Source organism: Vigna umbellata, chromosome 7 (genome assembly GCF_029865625.1).
Source record: "Vigna umbellata cultivar VRB3 chromosome 7, Vumbellata_1.0, whole genome shotgun sequence".
Lineage (NCBI taxonomy): Eukaryota > Viridiplantae > Streptophyta > Magnoliopsida > Fabales > Fabaceae > Vigna > Vigna umbellata.
Genome location: NC_142171.1, coordinates 45,871,852 through 45,892,366, shown reverse-complemented (window position 1 = coordinate 45,892,366; position 20,515 = coordinate 45,871,852). Strand labels below are relative to the sequence as shown.

At 32.3% G+C, this 20,515-nt stretch overlaps 2 protein-coding genes across 2 annotated transcripts; both read right to left on the bottom strand.

Moving 5' to 3' along the window:
* Positions 1–733: 733 nt before the first annotated feature.
* On the bottom strand, positions 734–1,664 carry LOC148196398 (uncharacterized). Its single transcript, XM_088093795.1, has 2 exons — positions 1,487–1,664; positions 734–1,407 (listed from the first exon to the last, which is right to left on the bottom strand). The coding sequence occupies exons 1-2, from the start codon at positions 1,598–1,600 to the stop codon at positions 889–891; spliced, it is 633 nt and encodes a 210-aa protein (XP_087949921.1). The 5' UTR covers positions 1,601–1,664; the 3' UTR covers positions 734–888.
* A 14,763-nt stretch (positions 1,665–16,427) lies between these two features.
* On the bottom strand, positions 16,428–19,686 carry LOC148196397 (protein TIFY 6B-like). The gene is made up of 7 exons (XM_088093847.1): positions 19,494–19,686; positions 18,648–18,733; positions 17,964–18,265; positions 17,542–17,626; positions 17,175–17,439; positions 16,926–16,983; positions 16,428–16,834 (listed from the first exon to the last, which is right to left on the bottom strand). The coding sequence occupies exons 1-7, from the start codon at positions 19,582–19,584 to the stop codon at positions 16,723–16,725; spliced, it is 999 nt and encodes a 332-aa protein (XP_087949973.1). The 5' UTR covers positions 19,585–19,686; the 3' UTR covers positions 16,428–16,722.
* Positions 19,687–20,515: the final 829 nt, after the last annotated feature.

The following is a 20,515-nucleotide window of genomic DNA, read 5'->3' as shown; positions in this document are numbered from 1 at the left end:
CCTTGTATTTGAAAGCGGAGGATGAGAGGAGATTTCTTGCATTTGTCTTTGGGCTGAGCCATCAGGTTTTAGGAAGGAACTGTTGGTGATGATTCTGTCCCAAATTCCCTTCGGGAGAAAGTCGATGCTGGAGGCTTATGGGGGACATTCTGTTTCGAGCGTCGCACTACAAAAAAGTAGGGCATTACCGAAGGCCAGAAGCCCTCGGAAAATGCCAAAAGCCGTCGATAATGGACGTTTACCGAAGGCCTATCGACGGCCAAAAATCCTTCGGTAAATCCCTTGTCGCTAACCATTACCGAGGGCTTCTGCCCTTCGGTAATTACCGAGGGTCAGAAGCCTTCGGTAATTACCGAAGGGCGAAAGCCCTCGGTAATTACCGAAGGGCGAAAGCCTTCGGTAATTACCGAAGGGCGAAAGCCTTCGGTAATTTCCGAAGGGCAAAGCCCTCGGTAAGGAGCATTCGAGGGTATTTACCGAAGGGCGGAAGCCTTCGGTAATGGCCAGACGAGGGCATTTACCGAAGGGCAAAAGCCTTCGGTAAAATGCAGAGCAGGTTTTAGAGAAATGGTTTTCCCTCTGCAACCCAAACCTGTATAACAAATTTAATTTACAAACAGACCTGCATAACAATTTTCAAAGACATACAAACATGCATAATGTGCATCTCAAAGATCCAATCAATGATCAATATCCAAAGCACATCAAATAATGCACAGGACATCCATTAATATATAAATAATGTATTTATAGTTCAAACATAAAACAATGTAACACAAGGATGTTGTAACATCCAAAGTCTGTAAGTACATCTAACATTGAAATGATATCAACTCAAAATGTTCTAATATCCAAATGTTTGTCTAACAAGTAATAAGAAAATGAAACCTAATAATGTACATAACTATCATCAGAATGATTTTCATCATCCTGCTCCTCTATTGATGGCTGGACTGGTGTGGGTTGGACTGATGAGGGTTGGACTGAAGTGGGCTGCTGAGTGGCAGCAGGTGATGAGGACGGTCGTGATTGGGTGGGAGGGATATTTTGTACGTCCTGTGAGGTTTGAGGCAAGACAGTCATGACCAGGGCCTTAAAATTTGAAAACTCTGCTCTGAGATCAGTGAGCTCCTGGTCACGTTGATGGAGTTCCTGCCTGAGTTGAAGAACCTCGTCAGGAGTACTGGTGGAAGAAGAAGGCTGGTGCTTCAGAGTACCTCCTCTGGATGCTGTATAGTTTGCAGCAAGCTGTCCCGCACCATACACTCGTCCCTTTTTCTTCCCACCAACGGTGTCGATCCAGCACTGCGTCCTACGGATGTCATCATCTGCATTACTGGCATCATCCGGTGTAGGAGCTGACTCATGTTCAGATCTAACCTGTGAAAGTCTCGTAGAAAAGTCTTCCTGTTGAAACATTAAAAGCAATGTCAGAGAACGACAGTATAACAGAAATAAAAAATTAGTAATAGTGTTATTTGCTTACATGAGTCTTCCGAGATCTTTCATCAACAAATTCATTAGTTCCCTTCCGAACATGAGTCTGTGCAAAGACCTCATCAACATGGACCGCCCGTCCTAGAGCCTGTGCCTGTAACATAATTAAGAATTACAAGCGTACATATGAAATACAATATACATAACTTGTGTATGAAAGAAAAAGTTATGTAATGAGATTATATGAAAAAGTTATTGCTGTTTGCCATTGTTTTTCTGTGGTGTTTTAGCCATTTTAATTCTCCTAGCTCAGATGTTCAAGCTAGATCTTGTTGTTTAGGATTTTTCCTACATGTTTATTGATCTAGCTATCTTTGATTCTGCTGTTTTGGTCATTTATGGTGCTGTTTTAGCACTTTTTGCTGCATAAATAGCAACTACAATAGTCATTTTGAGAAGTTGTGTACCTTTCTGTTTTTTAACCAATTATGCAAGTGTATGTGGTCATTACAAACTACTGTGCACTGTTCAAATGGTCCTTCACACTAATGTAAGAAACAACCAAAGACTAACTGGCTAGGAAGGACAAGGTTCTTAACCTTGTCCATATTATGACTTTTATCCTATTCTGCTAACTAGTTTTAGGTTCTAGGTAGTCATGTTTTCAGTTTTAGGTACTTTTGGTAGTGTCATTTTTGTACTAGGTAGGTTTAACTGTTCTAAACTTTTTAGAACAGTGTCTGTGTAGTTTGGTAGCCTACTTTAGTATTTTGTGTTTCTTGGTCAAACATTAAGACTTACTTTAAATGTGGTTGGATGTTGGACATAAAGGGAGAGAGTGAGATCAAGTTTGGACCATAAACATGAACCAAAGGCACGGATTATAGGTCTGTTATGTAGTTTTTTACCATACAAATCAGAATTTAAATCAAATACAAGTCCACAATTCAAAATATTCCAATAAGGTTATTTACAATGCTAAAATCAACACATACCCAACAAAGTTTACAATAAATGCACATTCAGGCACCAAAAACAGGACTTTGAAAACTTCAATAAAATATGATTGAGTACATACTTGTTTCAGATGCTTAACTCCTCCTAATTTGCAACACCTCCAAATTTGACACCAACTTTATTCAATTGAACAGTGGGTCTTCCTCCAAAAAACCTATATTTGCAACATATAATAATCTTTATATACCAACTTATAATAATGTTATATATTATAAACAAACAATAGCTTAAAATGAGTAATGCACGACAAAAAGTTCAAAATTACCACTCTACTTCCATTTTAACTCAAAAAGTAATGGTTTAAACACCAAATCTGGCTATAAGCTAAAATATCTGGTGTTGAAACTAGACCAAATTGATCAAAGTACTACTTCAAGATTCAATCGGGTAGAACAAATATTAATAAAATTACTATAATAATTTAATAACATAACATATAAAGTAATATTTAAAAATGTCATTTCAGCAGAGGCTCTGCCAGTGCCATTGGTGGCCCAAAGCCGTCATCGGGTAGCCCCAAATCAAATCATCAAACTGGCCATTATGAATACATCTAACTTTGTTTTTATTTGTCTTTTCTTCAACTCTTAAATATTAGACCAATGGACAATTGAACATGATCACCACCTGTTTGTAAATTTTCCCATCCCAGAATTTCGAAAAAAATAATACAAGGAAGAAAGAAAGTACTCACCCTCTATTCAATTCCCCAACTGAAATTCTAAATCACCATTTGAGATGGCATCATTTGCAGGCACCACCCAGAAGTGCACAGCTTGTGAAAAGAAAGTGTATTGGGTGGAACAGCTTACTGCTGACAACAAGGTGTACCATAAATCGTGTTTCAGATGCCACCACTGCAAGGGCACCCTCAAGGTGAGACCAAACACAGGATCATGCTTTTATATTTTTTTTCCTCTGAATTTGATCAAAGCTTCATTTGAGCTTTCACTCTTAGATTGGTCGAATGATTCTTTTTTTTTTTCTTCTGGTGGATTGATGATGATTTTTATGATTTAATGCTTGGAAAGTGTATATTTTCTTCTTTTATGAGGACACATAGCTAAAGAGTATATGCTCGAAAAATCTGTTCTGTTTCCAGTAATAATCATACAATGTGACTTGAATGAGATATAGGAAAAAGGAGCATTGTAATCATAGAATTGAGGGTTGGAAATAGACCAGAATTGATGATATCTATTGTAACTTAGAGAGAATGGTCCAGTGTGAATAACAGATTGAGATATATTATTTGTTTTTCAATCTGAATAAGGAGAATGTGGCCCTGAGTAGGGAAGAGGCCAAGGTGAATCCATGTGGCGAATCCATATGGCAAAGTGTAGAATAAAAGGATATTCCTGTTGACACTAAGTTCAGATGAATTAGTTCCTATTTCTACTTCATATCTTTCAAAGAGTGCTCAACACTCTTCAGATGAATTACTATTACTGTGTGAGGTTGCATTTTTCCATTATCTGATAAACTTTTTGTACCTTTCATGAATAGTTCTGATCGTATCTGGTATGCATTTAATTGTAAAGAACCTAATCTTAGATCCTTTATGTATCTTTATTTTATTCTACTAACAGTAATTTAAGAATTCATATTTCGATTCTGAAAGCATACCATTTATCTAACAGCTATCTTCTTCTCGATGTTTGAGATTTGGATGCACGTTACTTATTTCTTCAAATCAAGTACTTCTTTTAGTTCTAACAATATACACTATTTTGAAGTTATTCTGTTCTCTTTTCATCTGACTTTATAATTCATGCTTGAAGGTATTCCAAGAATTGCTAGAGTCGAAAGATCTGCTGATCAGGTTTTTACACATTCTTAATACACACAAAAAAAATCTTTCTATCTTTAGGATTACAGAAAAATGCAATTGCTACTAGTAAAAAAAAGTAATTCCCTCTGTATTGTCTCTGGGAAATCCACAGGTCCAAAACAACAAGGTTTCAAGATTGTTTTCTGGAACTCAGGAAAAGTGTGTTGTTTGCAAGAAAACGGTGTACCCAATTGAAAAGGTATATATAATGTTGTTAGTGATCTTGAGATCTTCCCATTGATAAATATTTCTCTAAAACAATTGTAAGTAGTAGAAATGAACAGTTAAGAATCTATGCACTTAAATTTTATAAGATTAATATCATAACAGGCTTTAAATTAAATTAGCAGTAGATACGTTCTCAGTGCTTATTTTAAAACCAAATTCACTTTGCAAAAATCATTAGCTTAATCTTATAAAACGTGGAAGTACCACTAGAAACATAAATTAATTTTCCAATATTTAATATCATAGCAGTATTTGTTTAAAAAGGGGAAAAGAAATGAATTGAAAGAGCCAGAAATAACAGCGAATAACGCATCTCACACTCTGGCATATAAAAATAATAGACCATCATCATCATATAAAAACATAAATGCTATAATTTTAAAACATCTAAATAATAAAATGGAAAATTTGCAATTGAAATACTAAAAATAGGAGACACTAGATTCAAATAAAACATATAATACTAGAGAAGATAAAATAAAAAAAATTGAAGATATTTGTTTATAATTGGATGAAAGTCAAATGCACACATTCATAGGTCTGGACACTTGGTATCCCAAGATATACCCCAGAAAAAGAGTGACCATAAAAGCATAATGAAAAACTTAACTACCTTAAACCAAATCAGATGATGTCTATTTTTACTTATAGCAGAGTTGTTTCTTCAGGTGGCTGTTGATGGGAAATTGTATCACGAATCAGTATATTACCATAAACCCAGTAGAGAGATAAGGCCAGAAGCATCACAAAATGAACAAAAAGTAGTATATGTAGTGAGAAAAATAATTGAACACCCCTAGCATAGCTACCAATATGTCTGTACATACACTACATCTACATCGATCCCTGTTTGATTTTAGATCAATAATTGGTGAAGTAAGACATTATAAAAGCAACTGTCTAGAAATTTTGGTAGTAAGACCAATAAATAAGGTCTCTGGTTGATTCTGGGCCATAATTTTTTACTGCCTTTACATGTTATTTATATAGAGGTGCTAGGTTAGATAATTAGGTTGTAGAATCACATGCAGAATGGCGATAAAGTAGGAAAGGAGGTTTGGCGTCCGGGATATATAGAAAAGGTGTTTGATTTTACATATTGATAACAGAAACCGATGTTCAATATTTGGTAAAGGAAAGGGAAGAAAAGGTTTGGGAGAAATGCATTACAGATTTGGATGTTCAGCATTATATACGAAGTGCCTGCTTTGTTTAAGTTGGTATTTGAGGTGGTACCACATATAATAATGAGAGATGAGTAAAGGTAATATAAAAAACTAGCAACGAGAAATCATGTGAAATGAGCTGAGATATTATAGACATTGATAAAGGTTATGCTTGCCTGTGTTCTTGAAACAAGAAACAGAGAGAAAAGGTAATCCATAATGTAATGATGGAGATGGGAAGGGAAGGTTATGGCCTAGGGCCCATGAAGGAGCAAACAATCAACAGAGTTGGAATTAAAATTGGGAGCCACCAGCTTTGTTTTCTTTTGCTGAAGTAAGGCAAACCCGTGGAAATGCATGGCAGCAGAGCACACACCAGCCACGTCCAAGGAGGTTCTGGACGTTACACAGATGCTGGATGCTGCTCTTGGATGGAGTTCTCTGCAGAAAAACAATTTGGTTGGAGGGCAATGAGCAGGGGGATGTGATCCAAACAAAGCCTCTAATAAGTAATGAATCAGAAGGGAAGATGCCTAGCAGAATCAAAGGTGACATTGACTTTCAAGATGTTCACTTTTCCTACCCATCACGCCCAGACAAATCAATCCTTCAAGGACTGTCCTTGTCCATTCCAGCTGGAAAAACAGTAGCATTGGTTGGTAGCAGTGGCTGTGGAAAGAGCACTGTTATTTCCCTAGTTAATAGATTTTATGATCCCTCAAAGTTTAAATAATCTTCCACTATCTCTTTTACTCTAACTATCTCAATAATTTCTGTTATTTTATTTTCTTAGTTCTACGTTTATATAAGGGATAATCTAATATAGTGTCATAACCTTCTGCCACACTGGAGTCTAATATTAATTTTACTATCTACAGAAAGCTTCATAAGAGAATCGCAATAAAACATGAGATGATCTTCTAACCTAACCCACCATAAAATAAGTGGCATGGTCTCTCCAAGCCACAAAACAAACGGGAGTCAATCCAACCTGCCCGGTTTTAAGCTGCCCTATTGTAGATGGGGATAAGTTGATGCACTCATGATATCTTGTGCATAAGTCCATGCACAAAAGGAAGTCATATAAAACAACCACAAAATCCAATACTTAGTTTTGACATACTGATGTACAGTTTCATATCAAATCAAGAAGTAGAAGCTAACTATATTTGATGGTGTTCGACAAAAACAAACAAACAATTTTGTGCATAAATCTTCTGTTACATTTTGATATGATGTTTAAATTCTTCCAAGAACATAAATAACGAAAAATCATGCTATTATCCAACACTAAAAGAGGAACTTCTAAATGCAGTTAACTACAGCGGTGGAAGATAGCAAACCTGATAAAAAGCTCCACAGCACCCTCTGCAATGGCAGACCCAGCCCAACTACACCACCAGTTAAAGCAACGTCCACAACACGTCACCACCGCAATGCCCTCCTCACGCTATCCACGAAGCACCACCCCTGTTGCCACAACCACAATCCAATATAGAATGACTTGCAAGGAATTGCAAGAATTTGGAAGCACGAAAACAAATAGAAATCAATTAAGGAGGAAGCCCCAAACCTAAAATTCAAATGAACAGAACACTAACCTTGCGGCAATCCTAGCGGGAACACCCTCCCTACTCCACGGCAGCCGCAATAAATGCCCCAATCACCGGCCACCAACACCCTTCCCGGAGAATCCCTCAAAAACACCTCCAAACCTACCGAATGAAGGATGACACCTCAGTCACCAACCCTCCTACTCCACGGCAGTCGCCTCAGTCAACGACAACCACTGTCACGCCGCCTCACTAACACGACCTAATGAAGGATGAGCTCGACGGACAACCGTGACGACAGAGACAATGCGCCTGAGGAGATGATTCGCAGGGAGAGGGAAATAGGCTTTCGTCGACGAGCTCGAAATGGGAGAGGGAAATCAGAAGTTTTGATTTTAATTCACCCTCAAACATACCGGCGGCCTAGGACCCTCGGTTTTTAAAATCACCAGTTCATTACCGAGGGCCTAAGGACCTTCGGTAAAAAGCCGCCTGTATTTTGCGATATTTTTGTATTCAATACCGAGGGATCATAGACCTTCGGTAATACTATAACTGACCGTCGGTAAATTACTTTTACCGAAGGCCGTGAGGCCGTCTGTAAATACCCTTCGGTAATCAAACAATTTCTTGTAGTGTCGAGAGCTGCCCAAGGGGATTCGAAAAGTGAGATAAAGAATGGGTTCTTGCAGGATTTGATTGATGTTGCCATACATGTTGCTTCTGGACCTTTTGCTTCGTATATTAGGACGGTCTTGGGAGCTTTTATTAATTAGAGGACCACCGATGGGGTTGAGAAAATGCTTTTTCGTCTCGCCGAGCTTATCGTCTTTCGGTCTCTACAGGTAAATGAAGATAGAGTTAATAAACTCCTCCTCGCCGAAGCCCAATAATGACACGTAAGCACTATATGCTGCCAGATCATCAATCCATTAATGTCTTTTGTCTCTATTTAACGAAAGGGACGACATTGACACAAAATTTAATAAATGAGGATCCATTTCAAACACTTTTAAAATGTGAGACTAAATTGAGATTATTCAATGAAACTGAAGACAAAATTGGCTATTAAACCTCCTGAAGCTCTTCGAAACACGCTTTCCAAAATTTCCGTGAATTTTTCAGAACAACATTTTCAAATCAAAATTTCCAAAATATGATTTTCGAAACAATTTTCAGAGTATAGAAAATGTTCTAGAATAAATTTTGCAGAATGGAATTTTCAAAAAGAATTTTCTGAAATTTATAAAATGTCTTCTAGAATGAGTTTTCTGAAATATCTATATATGAATGTATTTCGAGAAAAACTTTTCGGAGCATATGAAATATGTTTAAAAAAAAACCTTTACATTTTCTTTTTCTTTTTCCATATTATACCTCTCTTCTTCTTTGCAACAGTGGTGCAACGATGATGTGGTGGAAAAGTGATGATGTGTTATGATGCAATGGTGAAGGGCATTCAAGTATTTTACTAATATTATGGGGTTGCAGGAAGCAACAGGCCTATAGCAAAGGAATACAAGTTGCTACCTCTACCACCATCAAATGCTTAATATTATGGATGCTTACTAATATGATGGGATTACGTAATTACTTTAATTACTTATTTATTTAATTTAGTTATAGTTATTAAATTATTATTTAATTGATTATTTAAATATATTGTATTTGATTATTTAAACGGATATGCCCACATCCATTTACGGATATGCTACATATGTTTGAGTTTGTTTTTTTAAAATTTTTTTGTAATTTTTAGTTTTTTAATTTATTGTATTTTAAATTATTTATAGAGTATATTTAGTGTTTTTCTTAATTTGTTACGTAATTATATCTAAATTTAATTTATTTTATTTAATGAATTAATTATTATTATTTAATGAAAAATTATTATTATTTTAATAAAATAATTATTAATTTAATTAAAAATGTTTTCCCTTTAACAGATGTTGGTATCTGTTGACGGATTATTACATCCGTTGAAGGATTACCATCTTCTTTTTGCGCACCTGAGACGAAGCCTCCTCTGCTGCCTCCGATAAGCACCACCAGAAACACCAAGCTCTACCACTACTGGTTCTTTGTACCACTTGCAACCTCTTACCAAGCACAACCCAGCACAACCCAGCACCAAGACACACAACCACACTCACACAGAGGACAATGAAATAGTTAGAGAGGAAAAAGAGAGGGAGAGCTTATTTTCGTGTGCAAGTTGCGGTGTGGGGATGCATTCTTATAAGGGGGACCATTAATATTTCATTAATGAAGGTAGGTGGATGTGGGTGAAAATTTACTACAGTAAATAAATATTACTAAAGGGGCAAAAGAGGTATGGGGAGGTGTAGAGAGCATTTGGTGGTGATGGAGGGAGCAACACTCACAGTTCTCGTACATATAGAAAACAAAGTTGAAACTAATTGGGCTTTGCTTACTATTAGATATATTATCTTTATTTTATATTTATCTTTTACTTTTAGTTTGTTTGTTATTATTTCTTATTTGTATTTTCGGCTTAGTCCATATTTCTTTTATCATAAATAGAGGACCCTCTATGTATATTCAAAGGGTTACTCCCTGCACCACCCCACATTGCTTCATGCACTACCACATACCAAAAATACTATTCTTCAACGGATTTCGAAATCAATTAAAATTTTCCAAAATTCCTTAAACGAATTTTGAATTACATTTTCAAAAAATTCCTTAATGGATTTCGACATCCGTTGAAGGAAAATTTCTTCAACGAATCTCGATATCCAATGAAGAAAATAAGTGGGAGTGTAGGATTTTTTAAAATATAAAGAATAGTTTTAGAATTTTTAAAAAATGTGGTGGTACATGGAACAAAGTGGGGTGTGTAGGGAGTAACCCTAGTATATTCAAGTGAGATTAATCCCATATATTTTTTTCATTATATTCAATATTTACCATATCCATTAGTTTTTACACGTCCCTCTATAAACTTTGAAATACCGGTTTTGCCCTTTGGACTTTTGTTCTAAATCGTTCGTTAATGTTATTCCACTAGTCGTGGTGTTTAGAAGCAGTTTAGCTTGAGGTAGAGGGAGAAGGTATCAAAGGATATGTTTGTTTTGCTTATTTTTTGCAAATTGGGTTACCAGAATTCAAAATTTGGAAATAGTGTTATGGAACATGTAATCTAAAACCTGTTTTGACAAGTAGCATTGACTTCCATATTGGTGTTTAAGAAAGTTGTGGTTATACGTTTTGGAAAGCACACTCTAGATAACTATGAGAAGAAGAAAAAAATGTATTTGAGATTGTTGTATCTACAAGTACTTTTTGTATATTATAGAAACTTTAAGGGATAGGAAAATCGGAAAAGCTGGACAGAGTTGTTCAGAAGAAATATGATGTTCTTTAGTGTTTACATCCATACTTTTTTTCAATAATAAGATTATAATATTCGTACCCTTTTTTAGTTAATATAGTTAGAAGAGTAAATATAGTATAGTGGATAAGATGATTGTATTGCATCAAATTAAAGAAAGTTAATTTTGATATATGATTAAATGGAGTGAGATGTTAGATTTTTATTTTAGTTTCTTTTTTTTTTCTAGTTTAGTTTTAGTTAAATCATTTTATTTGTCTTTATTTTTTAGAAAAGTTTTAGATAAATTTCCTTTTTTGTGTGTTCCAATTTAGTTATTATTTTGAAAATTTTGATGTAATGAGGTATTTTTTCGTTAATACACTAACACGTTAAAGAGGTGTTACATGTTATTTAATGATTTTTTAAATACTTTTAACTATTTTTTTATTTTTATTTTTCAACTTTTCTTAAATAAAAAAGTTGTCACGTTGTGTCATGTGATAGTTGCATTATGATGTGACAATGATAATGTCATGTGTCACTGTCATGATTTTTTAAATAAAATTTTTATTAAATATTTTAAATAAAATTAAGTTTATTTATATTTGTATTTTACATTGAATATTATTTAAAATTGTTTTAAAGTGGTTAACAGAGAGTAATATTAATAGAAAAAATAATTTTGACTAACAAATATGCTAAAATTATTTATCAATTGTAATTAAAAGTAAATAAATTTGTCAACCTTTTCAATTCTTTTAAATAATTATATATTTTTAAAAAAAATTACAAATTCAAATGTAAAATTTTAAAATGATTTTAAACCATTTTATAACAATTTAAAACAAACAAATTTAAAATCAATTTCATATAAAGTTTAATGTAAAATAAATATAAATAAACTTAATCTTGTTAAAAATATTTAATAAAAATATCAATTTTAATAAAATTATTTGTAAAACATTTATAAAAAAATTAAACTTCATTTAGAGAGGGATGAAATTACTTCATTTTAAAAGAAAATTAGAACTGAATTGAGACAAAATAAAATATAAAGACTAAATTTAGATTAAGGTGGTAACACCTAACAAGACAGTGACATGTGACACTGCCACTTTCACTATCATGTGACACGACGTCATTTCAATGCGTAAAAAGTTTTATTTTTAAAAAAATATAAATAAAATAAAAATATTTAAAAGAACACACGATTTGATACATGACACCTCTTTAATAGTATTAGCATAGTACTAACGAAAAAAACTTGATTTCATCTCATTTTTTAAAGTAAGAACCAAATTGAGACGCATAACAAAAAAGGACTGCATTGATATTTCTTTAAAAAATGAGGACGAATGAAATGATTTAATCTTTAGTTTTCTTTAGTTTACATTTGTTGTTTTGTAGTTTTTGGACATTGGACTTTTTAGTTTAGGTTTTGAGTTTTCAAATTCAGTTTGCAAACATTTACAATTGTTTTTGTTGTACCTCTTTATGCTTACTGAAGTAAAATTTTATGTCTCGGGTCATCCATATCTTTGAAGGTTTTATTTTGTTGCGATAAGATTTTTTAAAGATATTGTTTTATTGATCATGTGTTTCAGATGACATTTCCTTTTTGTCCACACCCTATAGTAGATCACTCTAGATATGCATTATGAGAGCAAAGTACTTAAGAACATACTAAATGGTCAAGGACCAAGAGTTAATGGAGATGTTTCTGATGAAGTTTTTTTAGTCTTTGAAATTGTTTTCTAAGTTTCTGAATTTTGAACTTTAATTTTTTTAATTTGTTTCTATTTTTGTTTTTTTACTTAGATTTATTTTGGTTTTCATTTTGTAGTGCATTCTATCATTCAAGACAATGTGTCATTGAAGTGTGGGGAATGTATTTTGCCATTGTTTAGTTATGGAGGACCATCTAGAATAAACATATGACATCTAACATGAGTCATGGCAAGAAGGATACAAGAGGAAGAAGGATAACAAAGGACTTTGCTTCTATGGAAGATTGACTATTAGTCCACCACCCAACAGCCACCAAGGAGTCGTCCAACGCCAGCCTTGTTGACAGACTCCCACCCAATGCCAACTCCAACTCCAACTCACTCAACGCGAGTAGAGTTAGCTACACCACATTTGTACTTGTTTTTCTTGTGAATTGGCATGAAAAATGTGACCACTCCAGCTGACATTTACTTCGAATTTAGAAGGGAAAGTTGGTAGATTAGAAGGCTTCCCTTCCCTTTAACTATGAGAGCTTCTCTCTATTGCAATTACTTTTGAGCTAAGTAATGAAATTATGAAGAATTGTTTCCAGCCTTTTCTTTTCATGTCTTGTTGTCATAGCAAACTTGCTTTTCATAACTTTATCAAAACCAGATTAGACTATTCATGTGGCACGATTTTTGATGAACAAATCATTGCACTTATATCTTCTTCTTCTTTCTAACGTTCATTTATGACTTGCAGACGAATGCTTGTAGTAGATAACCTATATAGTATATAATAAATGTTTGCATAAAAGATATATCCTTTTTCTTATTTATCTTTTTACTCTTAAACGTTGAACATTTAATGATATTTAATGTTTGTTCAAAGTTTTTATATTTTTTATGGTTTGATTAAAATTTGACTGTTTGAGTTTTCTAATGAGAATACTAGATGTTTCACGAGAGTTTTATCATTGAATGAAAGTGTGTTTGACATGTGATATCGTTTATCCTGTAAAAGACTTGTTCTTAGCTAGTATTTGTTCTTATCATTGAATGTCTTTTATTATGTGTTTTCAAGCAAGTTTTTTTCTTTTGATGTGTGTGCTAGACTCATCATTTCATGGTGAGAGCTCCTCTTGGTTAAGAGAAACTTATATTTTAATTATATTTTTGCCTAGAGGCAAAATGGTCTTTTACCTTTTATTAATAAGTTGTAGAAAGGAGAAGCATGCAATTCAATAATATGAATATTTAATTAAAAGATAACCTGAATCTTTTAAAAGATTTAGTTGTTAATATTTTAAACATAAAATTAATTAAGAGAAGATATGAGATATAATCTTAGTGGAATTAGAGATTATAATAGATATTATTGAAAATATAAGTTGGAAAATAAAAAAGAAGATAATAGAAGAGAAAAAGGAAGTTTATGAAAAACCTAAACTCTACTTGAAAGGAAGAAAGTTATTCCAGACAACTACAATACTCAATTTTCAACAATACTCAATTTTCAGCAATACAACATATTCAAGGATAATTGATTATCATTCCAAATAATCGATTGTTCCAATCACTTAAGATAATCGATTATTGTCGAACTCATTTCTATTCTAGACAATTATCAACTGTTCAAACACAAACATTTAACATATCATACATGCATTTACACCTCACATACTGTTGTAAACAAACCCAAATACATACATTATTTCATTTGAATAATCAAAAATCTATCATTATACAGATTACAACCCAAACAAACCCAACATACTACATATGATCATCGTTCTACTCTTTACAATAGATATTTGCATGGTAAAACCCTCAAACAACATATCTTTAATCTCTCTTAACATTAATACATATTATCATGGAAAAACTCAACAAAAACCTTATATTTCTTCCAAAACTATGTTTAAAGAATCTAAATCACTGTCAGATGGACCAACAAATGATGAAACAAAATAATACATTTACGTTGAAAAGAGAAATTAAAAAAAATGAATATTATTACTTGGTTGAAAATAACCTTAAAGGTTGAAGCTTTACGAGCCAAATATCACATCAAAAAATGTGTGGTTGTTTGAAGGTTTTGACACAAATGCACGCAATGTATAGTTTATTATTCTTCCATAGTTGAAATGTGATTGATGGTTGCACCACACACTGTACATGTTTTTGTAGATTTTTCTTCTTGCCATCATAGTATTCATACTTCTGCAACTTGAATAATAAAACTAGTTGTTTTTTTTATTATTTTGTGGTACCACACAAAATTATCTACTTCGCATGAAAGGGATTTTATTAAAAAAATATAAAGAAAATGAAAGTGAGAGAGATGGTGACCAAAGAAAGAAAGTGATAACACAATAAGAACCACTCAAATCTCTTGAAGAACCACCACTTGTTCATCACCATCACCCACGTTTTGTACCACATGAATGTTGTGCATGTTACTTGCAAAACTTCTGATTCTTTTCATATAATGTCTCTCATTTTCTCAAGTATTATAGAGTTTGTGTTTTTGTTCATATTTTAGTTTCAATATTTTACTTTAAACATGGTTTTAGACTAAACACCTCTAAATAAATACAAATGGGATTAAGTTAAATGATCATTCAATTTCTTTATAATTTTTTAATAAAATTTATTATTCTTAATTGTTTTTGTTAATTTTTGTTGAATATTTTAAAAAACTATGTAATTAGTGTTAATAAAACTAAACAAAGAAATATTATAATTACAATTCAGTGTAAAAACTAAAAATAAATTAGAATAACAAATAAATAAATTGTCAAATAATTTTTTTTACAATAATATTGATTGAATTGAGTTAGATATTGGACCTAATAATATAATTCACCACCTAATTCATAGATGATTTGAGAAGTTGGTGGTCTTGAGTTAGATTTGACCTAATTCTAAAAAACTGATTAGGTTATTTAATATAATAAACACTCCTTTAACTATGATAATGAAATATCTTTAATAAACTATAGAATTTTAAAATAATATTCATTTGTCTTAAAACTATCATTAAAAACCAAAATTACCTATTTTAATAATATTTATAAATAAAATATCATATAGTTATAAGAATGAATTCTTTGTTAGCTTCATAAGTGAGAAGTTCCTGATGAACAAAAATGAATAAAAATTACCATGACAAAAAAAAATTACACAGAGTAATAAAAAGTGTTTAACTCTCTATGCAAACAGTAAAGAGAAGAAAAAGTGAAAATCAGTTCAAATATGAAAGAAAATGTATACAAATTATATATATATACATATTAATATATATTTTTCATATAATCAATTATATTTTCCACATATAACTAATATTATTATTACAATAATAAATAATGAAAAATAATATTAAAATAATAAAATAAAAGTATTAATAATAAATATCATTTCTTCATTTTTACTCTTTTTTTCGTTTAGTTAAAAGAATTTTTTTTTCTGCTTCACTCATCGTTCATCCTTCGGTTAATGAAAGTATAAAACTTTTTAGGTTGTGAAATTGTCAATGGATATATAAATATCTACTGCAGCCTAATTGAAAGAATCAATATGATTTGACTGAAAGTCTATTTTTATTTTTGCACCACTGATGTTTGTCCATGGGAATCTATTCCTTTAATGTTAACCATATATTCATAATTTTTTTATTTTTTTTCAACAATTAATAGATTAGAGTAAGATACTGATGATATAGATAGAGCCATTATAAATGACAAAATTTTCTTCATTTATATATTTAACAGGTACATAACAGAATTCAGATATGAAATTATCAGTTAAACTAAAACAGTTTTATATCAATTCATTATGTCCAAAATAACAACAATTTTATCAAGTGTACCATTTTAGTAGTTCAACATTAACTCATTTATTTTTTAAATATTTTTCTCTGGTATGTTTCTAATATCCATTGTATCTTAATTTTTAATTTTATATATTGTCTAGTAGTCATATATTATGATTTTTCAGCAAATATTACTAATTCAGCATGTTCCAGTTCAAAATTAATTTCCTTGCAACCCTTCCTTATGCACTTATATGACAAATTAAAGATAAAAATATGAGTGAAGAAGGTATAAACATAATTAGTAAAACTAAAACTGAGTGATTTAAGGAATGTACAGAAAATAAATATAAATATTATTTAAACTTGCTTTTAATTCCAACACTGTAACAACTAATCCTGTTGGAAGGTAAAATGCAAAAACTTTCAAGTAATAAGGTAAAAGAGCCCTACACCAAAAATAATTAAAGTAAGACTCTACCTAATGACTGAAAACAGTTTGATACATAATAATCTCAGCCTAAGTTCTGATAAAAATAAAATCATCTGCATACAACATTACTATGTTACAAGTTGCATCAAATATTATCTACTGAAGTAGCCTCCTTCTGCAAGAAGGAGTTACTACTACTATCCTTGCTTGGTTACACCCTCACTTGAACTGATGTTAGAAACAGTTGCATTCTGTTCTGACATATTCTCATACTTCTTGTTCAGGTTATATGGTGCTGCACTCAATACCCTGCATGAACAGAAACACCTCAGACTCCAATAATTTTTCATCCATATAATCATTTTTCTTGTGGCTAGATTAAAATCATGTATATACTAACCTCTCCTTGCGCTTATGTAAAAATCGAGTCAGTGATGCCTTGCGAGCTTGTGGCACAGCTGCATAAAATGTGAAAAGAAAATGTCAAATTCATTCATAAAAACCTTATGATTGTAGAATCACTGAGTACAAACACTTGCAATGATTAAAAAAAATAATTTTGGATAACTATAAAGTAAATTTATCTTACCCCAAATGAAAAAGTATATGAAGAACTAAAGATACATTGAGGAGCAAGAAACTACCATACCTGATGGCAGCATGGTGTTTGTGTTGACTACTTTAGGAGTCCCTGCTTTGTTAACAGAAGTAGGGGTACCACCAGATGTTTTAGCTGCCAGAAATTCATTACTGCTACTTGAAACACTCCCTGATTTTGCACCAGTATGTGAAGAAACAGATAAAGTACTTGAAAGTGGTATGGGTTTACTATGTCTGGGTGCCTGAACATTAGGTACTGTCACTTTAGAAGCAAGTGGTAAGCCATTCCTAGCCATCAACATGATTGCTTGAGCCTGAGGAAAAATGGTCAAGCATCAACAATGAGATGTATGCTTCTCTTCCTATACTCAATTCGTTTGTTCATTGTGTATGCAGCAAAACATGATAGAAAATACCTTCTCAGGAGTGATATCATCAAAGACATTCACAGTTCCAGCATAGAAGATGGTAAGTTTAGGAACAGATACAGATGGTTTCACACTGTTATTTCAAAACGATACAAGTTAGAGAATAACAAGTTTATTCATTGCAGTACTGCACTTGAATCATCTCTCTAAACAAGGTCAGTTTAAGGCACAAACAGATAAAGCCCTTGCTTTAGGTCTCCAAGAAAAAAAGTCTCAAAATTTTCTTAGTATTAATTTCTTTATGCCTCAAAAAAAGACCTCAAAATTTTCTTTTAGTACTAATTGTTTGAGGTCTCCAAGAAAAAAAACCACCAAAAAAAATCTCATTTTTAAGTTTATTTTAGGTCTCTTAAACTCTTAAACCACCATTGTCTCTAAATAACTGCTTTCAAGCACAAAAATGTAATTACCATGATTCGGTCATTCCAGCAACAGCACCAACACCAACTACAGGAAGAAATGAATGGAGTGCTGTAACAGGTATTTCCCCTAGTAGTGGTTGCTTCATACTAGAAGCATTCATATTCTGACCAACAGTTGCAAAAGGAGTCTTTAGGGATAGAGGTCCCATGGAAACTGGAATTGCTTGGTTGGGAACTGGAAACATCTTCACATTATGAGGACGGTTCGTATAATTCACATCATGTAGTGTAGGATAAGGAGTCAGGGAAAAATGAATGCCACCACCTTGTTCATCATGATTGACAGATTTCTAAGTAATAAGAAAATTACAGTTAATGAATGGGAAAAACTTAGTTAATGTGAAAGTGGATTAAACAAATCTATGTGAACCAAAAGACATGAGGTAGTGCAAAACTTCTTAAAGCTAGGTTCAGATCTAAAGGACAAGTTCATAATTCAGAAAAACTAGTATAAGCAGATCTATACCAACTTACATTAACACAAAAGTTTTCCGAAACCAGACTCAATAAAAATATATCAATCTGAACGCAGTGGAGTCATCTGATCTGCTAAAAGTGAAGAAGTTTTACTCACTTCACTTTACAGAATATAAAGCCTAATCAACCAACTGTTGTGCTAATTTGCAATTTTGAACAAATACACAAAAACTGATAGAAGGTGTATATCCAAACCTGAGGAGTATTCAAAGACATCGAATGAGGATGGACAGATACTTTGTTCATGAAGGGCCATTTTACCATACCTCCTTTTGTGAAACCTACATACCAGTAAGGAACCATCAACATAAATTTCAATCTTATTAGGGGCAGTAAAAAAGAAAAAAAAAAAGGAATTGTGTAGGAGTGTTGGAAAAATTGATTTTTGAAAATTGATCTTGGATGCTTTTATTATAGAAGGAAATTAGTAGGTAAAACTCAGTACCTATATTGCTTCAACCCAAAATCATTTTAGACCCAGAATTAATTCCTTCATGTGAAACCAAACACACTTGAAAATTTAACTAAAATCATGTTACTTGGTACTTCAATATGATTCTGCAGAATCTAACATGAAACCAAATACAAGCTAAATAGACTGCAAAGGATGCAAGAGAGGAAAAGGAGAATTGAGGAGTAGATTGTCAAATTTTATGACTTGGCATCATTCTAAGTATCACTGTGCAGAAGCATCAACACCCAAATCAACATAAGTGGTAAAGAACTGAAGAATGATATTTTTTTTTTTTCCAATTCCGTACATAGTCACGTAGAAAAGTTCAAATATAGAAACAAGAATCACTACACATGAGTCCCTAACTATTAAATAGCCTGCAGCTCTACAGCTGCAGCACAAGTAAAGTTGCATGAACATCTCTTATTGGTTAAAGAAGGATCAAATAGAGACTACAAATTATGTTCAAACTTATCCACAAAGAAAATTTAGTAACTGTTCGGATGTTCAATTTCCCAAAAAAACAGAAACACTGAAGTGGGTGATCATACAGAGGTCAGAAAAAAAACAAAAACACATAAACATGCCTGAGTTTTTGCACCCACTATCATTATTCATCACTTCCTTCACTTCAACGAAGGGTTCCTTCGAGTTCAGACCCATAAAATCCCTCTCCATTTTCAGAGCAAAAAACTAAAGAAATTCAGGAACCCACTCTAAAAGTTTCTTTCTTTACCATTCAAAAACAAACTGAAGCAACCCCGTTGCTTTCTCACGTTAACCAACAAAGCAAGCACGCCATAAATAAAACTAAATATTATTATTATTATTATTATATAAAACACGTCGTTATAACTGCAGAAAATAAAAAATAAAAAAATAAAAAAATAAAACAGATAGAGGAAGGTGTTTGAAAATCCAAGGGAGTAATTAATTTGTTTGAATCACATAATGAGATTTTGACCGCCAAGATTTGTTTTGTTTTTTTGGAAAAATTAAAGAAACAATGACGAATTATGAAAGGTTGGTGAGTTACCGGTAGAAGAACCGGATAGTCCGGTATAAGACCACGTGCGCGTCTGTCACACCTTACCATACTTGTCGTCGGTGTCCGACAGCGATCTTTTGTACCGCACACATGTTAAAATTATGCACGTGTGTAACACGTACACGTGCCTACATGTGTTACTAGTATATCATATCTTTTATTTTCTATTATTAATCATATGGTACTCTTTTAAATGTCTTTTTCTTCATCACATAAAAATCACAAAAAAATAATTAAAATATTCCAACCTGTTAAATGATTAAATTCTATGATCATATCTTATCACAAGCTTAATTAAGATTTAATTTTTTATAAATTTAGATATGTTTTTATTAATTTTTCTATTTAATGAATATTTAAAATTTTTATATTTTTTAATTGAGTGAATGTTATATAATTATCATTTTAAATTGAAATATATGATTATTATTTTGTTATGCTATCTTAATTGGTTATCCATATTTAAAAATATATGATTATAAATGTTAATATAAAAATAATATTACATATAATGTAAAATAATAAATAATGGTGGGAAAGTCATGCAAGAGCATCATGATC